At 48.2% G+C, this 12,412-nt stretch overlaps 1 protein-coding gene across 1 annotated transcript in view; it reads right to left on the reverse strand.

Moving 5' to 3' along the window:
* LOC144103341 (sodium-coupled monocarboxylate transporter 1-like) overlaps positions 1 to 11,359 on the reverse strand; it is a 68,840-nt gene extending 57,481 nt beyond the window's left edge. The window contains exon 1 of the mRNA XM_077636085.1: positions 11,237 to 11,359. Coding sequence (XP_077492211.1) covers positions 11,237 to 11,359 — 123 coding nt within the window. The remainder of the gene's footprint in view (positions 1 to 11,236) is intronic.
* Between the last annotated feature and the right edge of the window lie 1,053 nt (positions 11,360 to 12,412).

Below are 12,412 nucleotides of genomic sequence, written 5' to 3' on the forward strand. Positions count from 1 at the left end.
AGCCCCGTGCAGAAGAGGCAAACCGACTTCGCAGCATCTGCAGCGAATCGTGGCGCAGCATGCGCGTCGCGTGCACTTCCGTTCGCATTGTCTGTTAAACCGTCAAGAGTAACTTGCTTTCAATTAGTTTAAGAAAGTAAACGTGGGCTCATTTTTATTTTTTTTAAATATCACCTTTTTTGTTTTTAATCCCCACTGGTAAAAGGTGTACTTGTGTTGTTCAAATAACTGAAAATGAGGATTTAACTTAAAATAAAGAAGTACACACGAGTATTGAGAGTCTACAATAAAAAATTTGGCACGTTGTCTCTTTTTTTGTTAATCATGCTCACGAAAATAAGTCAGTCAGTTAATTACTTCTATTGAGACATGATTTGTGTAGGTTACTAACATGAAAATCCCTTAGACTGGCTACAAAACCAGTGAACTGAGCCACGTTATGGTTTACATAATAACGTCCTAGAATTGAACTTTTTTCAGAAATCTTATGTGGGCGCAAGCACTTCGAGACTGGGAGGGCGCTGCTTCCAATGCATAAAATGTTGGCAGGGCGACCGCACCCCCCCCCCCACCCCCCGTCTTCATTTCTTTGAGTCACTACATGCATTTCAGTACTTTTACAGCCCGTTTCTTTAAGAACAAGTGTTTCTAGATGCTTCAGGTCTGCTTATTCTTACCGTGTCTCTGTCGATGTTGACCGAGCTAGAATTATCAGTTTCGAAACTTTTTGACCGAACTTATTTTTTTCATTCTCTTTGCAGAAAACTTGCAGTCTAGATGGGTACCTTACAAAATCAAGAAGTTGGCATCAGGCTACAAAAAGGTCATGTGTTTTTCCAATAATGCAAAAAACCGGAGAAAAAAAGAGTTCTTGCAATATTGGAGAGTGTAAAGTAAAATATACTTCATTTTTTAGAGAAACAAAGCACACTGAAATAATTTTTTCTGTAGCCACTGACATATAATGAGAAGCAGCATTAATGTTATGCTCATTTGCTTGTTCTTTACATCCATGGCCTCCTTAGTTTTTGGTTTTGGCACCTTGCTCAGTAAAATCATTCAAACAGCGGTCCATTTTGAACAATCATATCCTGATTTATCTACTCGGGAACAACCCAAATGCCAAGGCACATCATAAAACACGGCATAGCACATTAATTCATCAAATGCTGATATCACCGAATGTGAGCTTTGGGTCGCTCACATTCGGTGATATCAGCATTGCCTGACTTAATGTGACATGACGTTCTTACTTGAACATTTGGAAACAGAGTATGCCGCCATCTTCAAATTTTCGCGGATGGTTCAGCGGTCAAGCTCAAACAAGCTAGCGTAGCGGCTTTTTACATTCCTTCTTTGGACTGTAAGTGCTCTGTATGCTTTACTGCTGTCGTATCCTCCACAACGGCCGAAAGTGTTGCTATTGAGGCGGCTTTACGGAAGTTAGGGTCTTATCCTGCTGAACCTGTTGTCATCCTAACTGATTCAAAATCTGCCCTTCAGAGGTTAGAGCGCGGATTCCCTGCTGATGCCTTCTTCTATAAGCTCTCTATCCTTGGTGCGGAGTTTGCACAGCAGAGGCTTTACTCTATATTTTCAATGTGTGCCCTCTCACATAGGAGTCAGAGGCATTTAGGTGGCAGACAGTCTCGCCTATAAAGCTCCGTTATGGAATCCATCAAAAAAAGAACCTCAAGATGAAAAAAATTCCCTATAAAAAAACGGTGCTCTATTTATTTCAGTACCCTGTGCAGTGCGGCCCAGAAGCCATGTGCGACCATGGGACTGAGAAGATCCCAGGTCACTCTACTACATCGAATTCGCACGGCCTCTGCTCGCACTCCTGCCTGGATGCATAAAACGGGAATGGCATTGTCTCCGCTAAGTTGTTTATGGGTTGTGTGCGCGGATATCAAACAATATATAATTTACTGCCCAGAGTACAACGCGGAAAGGTATGCGATGTTCGCTTCTTCCAAGAAGACAGGAGCCTTTGGCAATGCAGTTCAGGACATTGTCTACCCGAGTGGAAGCCAGGCATGCAGAAGGAAGGCTGCACGCCTTCTTTTAACAATCCTGCAGGACACTGATCTTGTTTCTAAATGGTTACAGCAGGAACGGACTATGATCTACTGTGATTGAATGTGTGCGTAGATGGTGTCTTCTGTAGTAGACTACGTTATAATGTGAGTGAATGTGTTCATAGATTGTGGCACTGCAATGGACCATGTTCTACTGTGACAGAATATATGCATAGATAGTGACTTCTGGAGTGGACTGTGGGGTGGACTGTGTGGAGTGAATGTGTGCATAGATGGTGGCAGCGGAAGTGGAATATGGATTATATAAGCGACTGTTGGCATAGCGGGGCATAGGACATTATTACCATAGAAATGACGCTACGATGGAGCGATTGCCGGCAAAATAAGCAAGGTTAATCCCACTTGTAGCATTCAACACCTCAACAGAACTCAGCTTTGGGTAGGAGATGCTAATATTGAATGTTGAATTTGAACGAAAGAACTCATTTGTGCGTGTTTCAAGACCACTTGACTACTTGAGTTGTTCATATTTTCGTTTGCCCGTAGAATTACTTCTTCGAATGTTTTGGCTCTGATAGCTGCTAGAAGCCTGATTTTGTGAGTGCTTTCTCTGCCCGAGATGAAACAGGCACAGAGTGAAGGCAACATAAAAAAATACGGTTTATTGCTCACATTCCAGACTTTGTTCCATCAAAAAGTAATTGCAGAGAAGGGTGAACAGGACACAAGAGCAGGCGTCCAGAGACAGAGAGCGACACGCCATTCTTCTCGTTAAATACTGCCGCAAATATTTGCAGTCTTTGTTCGTTCTTCAAATCTGCCGCCACACCACATTATCGCTTTTTTGCGACGGAAGACGCGACAAGATTTATCTCGATTGATCGCAGCCAGGCAGAGCTGATTCTACGTTGTTCCGGAATGTTCTAGTAACTTTGCACGCTTTTTCTCGAAAGTTCGCTATCAGTTCTAAATTGAGCACGGCTGACAGCGGCGGGCATTCTGTTCGACGACAGCCGAGGTCCCTTGTCGATTCGCCGCCGCCGAGTGATTCAGTCTATTTTGGGTGCAAGTCAGCCAAATAAACAGTTTTCTTTTAGAAGGCCCTTTCGTCCGTCTTCATCGCTGCTTCGACTGCCGTCACCACTACGTGACATCTGGTGGAGGTGCTGGGTAGCCTTCCATGTTCCGGACGCCCCCTTCAAGTCGTGAAGCCAGCCCTAAGCGCGTCGCATCCGAGGACGAACCAGCAGCTCAGCGAGCCAGCCGACGTCACCAGGGAAACACCAGTTTGGGAAACTGCCGGACCGTACAAGGCAGCGAAGACGCTGCTATGGGCACCGCAACCAGGCCGAATATGTCGACACCGATCATACTACAGCAGCCGCGGGTGCCGCTAACTTTCAATGGATCCCTAGGCGAAGACCCTGAAGAATGGTTGGATCAATTTGAGTGCGTGGCGTCGTTCAACAAGTGGGATGATGCGGCAAAAATTGCACACGTGTTCTTCTCATTGGATGGCTCCGCACGCACGTGGTACGAAAACTACGAGTCATCCCTTAAGACATAGGAGCTTTTCAAGAGAGAACTATTGAAGGTATGCACCAGCGTCGTGAGGAAAGGAAGAGCCGAACGACTCCTCGAGTCCAGGATCCAGCTTCTGAATGAGCCCGTGCACGGTTATCTCGAGGAGATGAAGCACCTATTTCGCCGCGCCGACCCCGAGATGACCGAGGAAAAGAAAGTTCAGTTTTTAATGCGCGGCGTAAAAGAACAACTCTTTGGCAGCCTCGTCCGCCAGCCGCCAAAAACAGTCGAGGAATTCATGCAAGAAGCGTGCACTATTGAGAAGACCCTCGACGTCCTTGCTCGGCAATACAACCGCCCTTCCTCTGCCTGAGCAATCCGTTCGGACACGCCGACCACCACCAGCGACAGCTTGCGGGAAGTTATCCGCGAAATCGTTCGAGAGGTGCTACGCCGATTACTGCCATCCTTCCCACAGCCACAAGCAGCGACTCTGATGGACTTGGTACGGGAAGAAGTGCAACAGGCACTTGGCACCTCGACGGCCACAGAACCCCAGGCCCTGACCTACGTCGCTGCAGTAAGGACTGCTCAGCCCCAACGACAACCCCCACGTCCTCCCCGAGATGAGCCACTTGTTCCACAACGCCGCCTCCTAGCCCCCGCCCGCCCAGCCTATGACCGACGCTCAAGCCCCAGGAAATTCGACGCCTGGAGGACTTCCGACAACCGGCCGTTGTGCTTCCATTGCGGTGAGGCCGGCCATATTCTTCGTCACTGCCCGTACCGACGTATCGGGCTTCGAGGATTGGCTGTTAACGCCCCACGATCACGCTTCGGACAACGTCCGGAGGAAATCGACGAGTACCTGCGTCGAGAAGATTACACGCCGAACCGCTTTTCGTGCTCACCATCGCCGTCAACCTCGCGCTTTGCGTCGCCACGCCGCAGCTACACAGCCGCGATACGAGGAAGGTCTCGCAGCCCCCGTAGGGAAAACTAAAGGCAGCAACTTCTGGAGGTGAGGTTGCTCAAGAGCGAAACGCCGAAGATCCTCCGCCGACCACGCCCAATGAAGACGCTGCACCCGCGACGCCACATGAAGAACCGGCACTCGTTGCACCGACGCCGCACACAATGAGAACCCCGACGACGAAGCAGGCTGTCTTGAAAACGACGCCGCTACCCAGAAGAGTTTCGACCACACACCCCACCCACGACTCGCATACGCGACGAAACCGTGACCCGACGCCGACAGTGACATACAAAGCAAGAGCCAGGACCTCCGACTTAGAAGTGACTATCGACGGCCGAAAAGGTACCGCTGTAGTCGACAAAGGAGCCGATTACTCGGTGATGAATGGAACATTCGCTGAGCAGCTGAGAAAAGTCACAACGGCTTGGGACGGCCCACAAATTCGCACCCCAGGGGGCCACCTCATTACGCCATCAGGATGGTGCACAGCGCGAGTGACTGTCAAAGGACGTACCTATCCTGCGACCTTTGTTGTGCTACCGCAATGCTCCCGCGAAGTGATCTTGGGTATAGATTTCCTTAATGAGTATCAGGCGAACATCGACCTCCGATCCAAGCAGATCACGCTTTCGATGGACAAAGCCATCGCTTCGCTGAAAACTGGGGAAAATCACGTTTCCCTGAGTGTCCTGGACGAAGAAGTGAGCGTCCCACCCCGATCAAGCGTTATCGTGACCGTAGGGGCCACGAAACCCATTAACGCTGAAGCCATCATCGAGGGGAACATGCAGTTGCTTCTAGACCGCGGAATCAGCATCGCAAAAGGCATCGCACATTTCCGCAATGGCCAGGCCGAAGTACTGCTGACTAACTTCAGCGAAGAATACCGGCACATTACCAGAGGAACGATGATTGCTTTTTTCGACGAAATATCTGATGTACGAGACTCCTTCGCTATCTCCGCCCACTCCGCAGAAGATTCCCCTGACCAAGCGATCTCGCCCACTTTCGACATCAACCCAGCCCTGCACCGGAACAGTCAAGACCAGATCCGCAATGTGCTTCAAAGCTACAGTGAGTGTTTTTCGACATCGCCGAAGGTGCGACACACAGAATCGAAGTCCGCCGTCTTTCTTTCTCACTAGAACAACCGGTGCCGCCCATGGGCTGTTTGAAGGCTGGATGACGTCGTTGCGAAGCATTTCTTCGACTTGGTCCCGGATGTCTTGTCGTTCTCGCGGTGACAAACGGTAGGGGCTTTGACGGAGAGGTCGGATGTATTGATCCGTCATAATGCGATGCTTGGCAATTGGCGTCTGTCGCACCTTATATATATAAATATACACGTCCGACCTCTCCGTCAGAGCCCCTACCGTGTGTCACCACGAGAACGACAAGCCATCCGGGACCAAGTCGAAGAAATGCTTCGCAACGACGTCATCAGCCTTCAAACAGCCCATGGGCGGCACCGGTTGTTCTAGTGAGAAAGAAAGACGGCGCACTTCGATTCTGCGTGGATTACCGCCGCTTGAACAACATAAAAAAGAAGGACGTCTGCCCCCTCCCCCGCATCGACGACACACTGGACCGCCTCTGCAACGCCAAATATTTCTCATCGATGGACCTCAAGAGCGGCTACTGACAAATTGAGGTCGATGAAAGAGATCGCGAGAAGACAGCATTCATCACTCCGGATCTGCTGTTTGAGTTCAAGGTGATGCCATTTAGTCTCTGTACCGCACCAGCGACGTTTTAGCGAGTAATGGATACAGTGCTGGCAGGCCTGAAGTGGCGAATTTGTCTGGTATATTTAGATGACGTCGATGTCTTTGCCTCGAACTTTGAAGAGCACCTCGAAAGACTTCACAGTACTAGACGCTATCAAGTCATCTGGCCTAACCTTGAAAGCAGAGAAATGCCACTTTGCCTACGAAGAGCTGCTGTTTCTAGGCCACATAATTAGCAAGGAAGGAGTACGCCCACACTCGCAGAAAACAGCTGCTAATGAACAGTTTCCACCGCCGGCCGATAAGAAAGCAGTGCGCAGATTTCTCAGACTGTGCGCATATTCCGACGATTTGTGAAAACCTTTTCGCGCATCGCCGAGCCCCGGACCCAACTGACGAAGACGGACGTGCCGTTTAAATGAGAAGCGCCGCAAGCAGAAGCTTTCAAGGAATTTCAGCGTCGTTTAGAGTCCCCACCGATCCTTGCGCATCTTGATGAAAACGCCGATACTGAAGTTTATACCGACGCAAGCAGCGTGGGACTTGGCGCCGTCCTCGTTCAAAAAAGTGACAGGCTGGAGAAAGTCATCGCATACGCTAGCCGTTCCCTTTATAAGGCCGAGGCTAACTATTCTTCAACTGAGAAGAAGTGCCTTGCCATCATCTGGGCTACGTCGAAATTCCGCCCCTACCTTTACGACCGTTCAAGGTTCTCAGCGACTACCACGCGCTCTGCTGGCTTGCCATTTGAAGTACCCCTCTGGCCGACTCGCTCGATGGAGTCTGCGTCTCCAGGAGTTTGACGTCATCGTCGTTTACAAGTCCTGACGCAAGCACTCTGATGAAGATTGCCTCTCACGAGCCCCTGTAGATGCACCGCCGCCGGACGACGATGAGGACGCCTTCCTGGGACCCATCAGCCCCAGCTCTTTTGCTGAGCAGCAACGCTCGGGCCCCGACCTAAATGGCCTCATCGAGTACCTGGAAGGCAAGGTTTCTTCACCCCCTGCTTCATTCAAGCGAGGACTGCCTTCCTTCTGTGTGTAGAATGAGATCCTTGTGAAGAAGAAATTTACAGCGAGCAAAACAGCCTACCTCCTTGTTGTACCTACTTGCCTCCGTGAAGTTCTACAGGCTTCACACGACGAGCCGACAGCTGGACATCTCGGGTTTACTCGCACCCTCCGCCGCATTTAAAAAAAGTATTACTGGCCCCGACTGTCTGCCGATGTCGCACACTATGTGAAAACCTGCCGAGATTGTCAGCGACGAAAGGCTCCTCCCACACAACCAGCAGGATTTCTGAACTCCCTTGACCTCCCTCAAGGCCCTTTCAACAGATCGGCATGTACTTTCTTGGCCCTTTTCCAAACGTCAACATCTGAAAATAAGTGGATCATCACAGCGACCGACTACCTGGCCCGCTACGCCGAGGCGAAAGTCCTGCCGAACGGAACAGCAGCAGAAGTCGCCAAATTTTTCATGGAGTGCATTCTGTTTCGACACGGCGCCCCCAAGGTGCTCATCATTGACAGAGGAACAGCATTCACGGCGGAACTAACGCAAGCCATCCTGCGCTACAGCCAAACCAGCCACGGGAGGACAACTGCATACCATCCGCAGACCAAAGGACTGGCCGAGCGCCTGAACAAAACCATCGCTGATATGCTCGCCATGTATGGCGATGCCGAACAAAAAACCTGGGATGTCATCCTGCCTTACGTCGTCTTCGCCTAAAACATCGCTGTGCAGGAGACCACCTAGATGACGCCTTTTAGACTCGTTCATGGCAGGGAGGCCACGACCACGCAGGACGCCATGCTGCCCAACGTTAAAGAAGAAGGAAACGTCGACGTTGCCGCCTACCTTAAACGCGCAGAATAAGCTCGAAGGCTTGCCCGATTACGGATCAAAGATCAGCAGCGGTCCGACTTCAGACGCTACAACCTACGAAGACGAACGCGAAATACAAGCCAGGAGACCAAGTCTGCGTGTGGACGCCCATTCGCCGCCGTGGATTGAGTGAAAAGCTTTTGCGCTGCTATTTCGGCCCGTACAAGGTTCTTCGTCGGCTAGGTGAACTGGATTATGAAGTCATCCCTGACGCAATGACTGCATCCCAGCGACGCCGCGTACGACCAGAAGTTGTCCATGTAGTCTGTCTGAAGCCTATTATGCGCGCTAAAGGCCGCGGCATTTCCATGCTCTATTTTCGCAAGATCCGTTTTTTCTCTTACTAGTCGCATTATTTGTTTTAATGCATCGGGTCGATGCTTCTTTGAGAGGGAACTAATGCCGCGAATATTTGCAGTGTTTGTTCGTTGTTCAAATCTGCCGCCACACCACCTTATCGCATTCTTCGCGACGCAAGACGCGACTAGATTTATCTCGATTGATTGCAGCCAGGCAGAGCTGATTCTACGTTGTTCCGGAATGTTTTAGTAACGTTGCACGCTTTATCTCGAAAGTTCGCTATCAGCTTTAAATTGAGCACAGCCGACAGCGGCGGGCATTCTGTTCGACGACCGCCGAGCACGCTTGTCGCTTCGCCGCCGCCGAGTGATTCAGTCCATTTTGGGTGCAAGTCAGCCCAATAAAAAGTTTTCTTTTAGAAGACCCTTTCGTCCGTCTTCATCGCTGCTTCGACTGTCGTCACAACTACGTGACAATAACTTACCCCTCTGGCCAGTTCTCTCCAACAAAACTGGGGGAATCTCTGCTTCGGCTGGAAGTTGCAGGGGTTGCAGAGTGAAGGACGTGCCACTTGTAGGCGCAGAGCGCCATTTAAACAACTTAAATTGTGAAAAGAACTGATTTAGGATAATGTTTGTTTTTTGCAAAAAATGCCCATTCACTGGGCTCTTGAGCTCACAAGTGTTGCAATTTTTCGAGCAAAGTACACGACTGGCTTCTTTGTCGCTTGCAGATATTTGCGAATACGTGGCGCTAACAGCCTGAAACATTCTTTAGTAGCCTCCAACCGAAATTGAAAGAAAATTGAAAAATAATCATAAAACAGTAAATAAATTATACGCCACATGTGGTACGCGCGAATTTTGTGCTTCTTTACTTCCAATGACACTACTGTATCCTTGCCTGCACCCTTCGAGTAAAATATTTCCCACAGTCGTTCACGTGTTGAAAGCAAACTAAGACGTAGTACACGGGGGCTGTCCAAAATACCTTGGGATATTACACGGCCGCCGTGAAAAAGATGTGGCCGCGCGCCCGCATAGATGCATCCAGCAAGTGCACTTGAAGGGCATTTAATGAAAGGCATGTTTAATCTATCAACCGCACGAGGCAAAATAATGAACAGCAAAGCGCATTAGCGTCAATAAAGCATACCATGCACCGTTCTAGCAATGCTCAACTGTTTTTGGAGAACCATTTCCGAGTTGAAAACTTCCCACTTTTGCAGTTCTAGCATTGCCTAACTGTTCTTGGAGAACCTGTACAGAGTAGAAAACTTCCCAGTTTTGCTTTTTAGATCAGGGCTTTGAGCAGGTATACGTGCGACTGCAAGCTACAGAGAAACGGGTCTTCCAACTGCCGACTTGATTTCAAAAACCACACTTTTTCTGCTCTGCTAAAATACTCTAAAGCATGTGATTCTCTGAAATATATTTAAGAAGGTTTTGAAAAACGGCAGTAGAAGAAAGCAGTTGTGGTCGTTTTCCCAGCGCAGCCCATTCTGTGTTCCCGCAGGACCGGCCCGTTCTAACAGTGCGACAACGTGGACTCTCCTATGTAGCGCGCTGAATGAAACGCAGTTCAGTCTGGCCAACCAACCGGTTCAATTATGGAGTAGCTGCCAAAACGCTATACTTACTATTATGTTAGAGCCGTCCCACATATCAGTCAAGCATACCACCCTATTTATGCCACGAAATGTAGAGATCCATTACAGGGTGCTTAAAAACCTTTTTTTTTCTTGTATATATGACTGCGTTTTCGGCGGAAACTCTGGGAGCTGAAAGCATTTCTAGCTAGATCAGTTTGAAGTGGTCCCAGTGTACACATTTCCGCATAATATCTTGAAGTATGTCCGTTATAACCAGCCTTATAGCGACTTGTGCGATGGTACCCCTTCATTAGAAGCACTTTCACTGGATATTATGGCCTCTTCATGTGTCTGAATACAGTGGTCGAAAAAAAACCGCCAAGATAACCAATATTCTTTGCTATAACGCAATGGTACACGATAATAGCACTAATAACTCAATTTCAACAACATTGTTCAGCTAAGAATTAAGTAATGTAGGCTGCATTGTGAAGCGCAGTTTTTTCGACAGTATTCTGTATTACGGATCCCCGGCCACAAGCTTTCGATACAGAAATATTATAAGTTATCTCAAGACAGAGGCCAACATTTGATCTAAGGGGAGTAATAAAGCGCTGAATAAAATATCTCCGCGTAAAATCCCGTCCAAATGTTGTGTTGATGAGCCATTACGGAGAAATAAAAAGGTGCTTACTAACACACAGGCGAAATGTTTTTACATCTTGACGCAATTAAAGAAAGTATTTGACGTTGTTAAACTTTCAGTTTTCTGGCGCCACTAACCCTTTTCACTTTTCGTTCTTTAGTATTAACAAAATTATACCAACTGGCGCATGTAAAAGGATGGCACGCATGGCTTTGTTTTCTGAAGAAATCTAAGCAAGCAAAACTCTAAGAAAACAGTGTCCGAGCTGAATTGCAGTTTCTTTACGCCATTCTAGCGTTGTTGAGTCAACATTGATACATCGTCATGAAAGATAACGCAAAATAAGCAACAGTCATAAATACTGGACCTTCACAGACTGCCGCGTCATTCAGGATGTACTCACTCGACTTATGAGTCACAACTAAATAACATCGCAAACCCACAGTCGCATTTTTTTGCGAAACAGTTACGGCAAGCGCTGCCTTGTTCGGAGGCATTTATTGTTGGCCACCTACTACACTGTTAACTAAAGCATACCTGACGAAACCTGCGAGCGAAGGAGAAGTAGAGGCCGACCAGGTATCCCACAGCCGTGAGCACACAGAAGACGACCACGTCGACGACATCGAGGCTAGACACTGAAGACACGTGGCCTGGCATCGTTCTTTCGGATGGTCTCTTTTTAGGCAAGGCTTAACGCAAGCCTTCCTCTCGTCTGAGGTAATATTATGCTGACACTAGAATCCCTCCAATTTTTTATTCTAAGCAACTAAGCACGGCGGCACAACGTAATTGGCCAATTCTGGGTACCGCTCTTTATGTACTGAACTCGTGCCTCGCCAGACGCGCGGCAATGCAGAACTCCGTACATTAGAGTCGTTGGTTGCCCGTGTGCTGCATACTGAGGCATATGTCGCTATAGGTATCACGAACAATAAGTTCCCTGCAGCACGCGAGATGCACTAGAAGCCCTCACAGGTTGCATTTCACAACAGGTTTCCGGTGGCGCCAGTTGTTCTAAAGCCCGCATCCAGCTAACGGTCCTGGCATATGGCGGATAATGGCATTAATTCGGTGTGCGTCATAAAATACAATAGAAAACTACAAACGGTCCTTCCTCTCAGTTTTGGTGCGCTCGGTACAGAGCACAAAAAATACGGGCTGCACAACGCAAGCGCTATACCTTCTTTTCTACTCAAAATAAAACACATAGAAACCAGCTGTCACAGATTCTATCCACACACACATATAAACTCTCAGCTAAAGCCGCTTTGAAGACACGTAACTGGAGCGGAAAATGTCCGTCTGTTCTTTTCGTCAACTTTTTAATTTTCTGTGCTTTCTTTTTCGTCTTCCGCGCAACGCATTCTCGCTGGACGCACCACGTAAGCGCACTTTCAATGTATTTTTTCTTCAAACGAAAATTCATCGACGTCAGTCTCCACCCTATTGAAAAAACGGATACAGGATCATCAAAGCATATATAGGTATTTAAAGAAAGTGTATAGGTATGTTTAGGTTCTTATAGTTGGAATCCGGCACAGATTTAGAAATGTATAAGATTCTATAGGCGCCTTCCTTCGGAAATATAGGAAAGTACAGGACGCTATAGGAGCCGTACGGCGAGCACATAGGTTTTTCTAGAAGCCGTCTCTATACAGACAAGTTTAAATGGATCTCGCGTGAACCTCCTGCCTCATCTAAAATTTAACA

This window comes from Amblyomma americanum, chromosome 9 (genome assembly GCF_052857255.1).
Source record: "Amblyomma americanum isolate KBUSLIRL-KWMA chromosome 9, ASM5285725v1, whole genome shotgun sequence".
Taxonomy (NCBI): domain Eukaryota; kingdom Metazoa; phylum Arthropoda; class Arachnida; order Ixodida; family Ixodidae; genus Amblyomma; species Amblyomma americanum.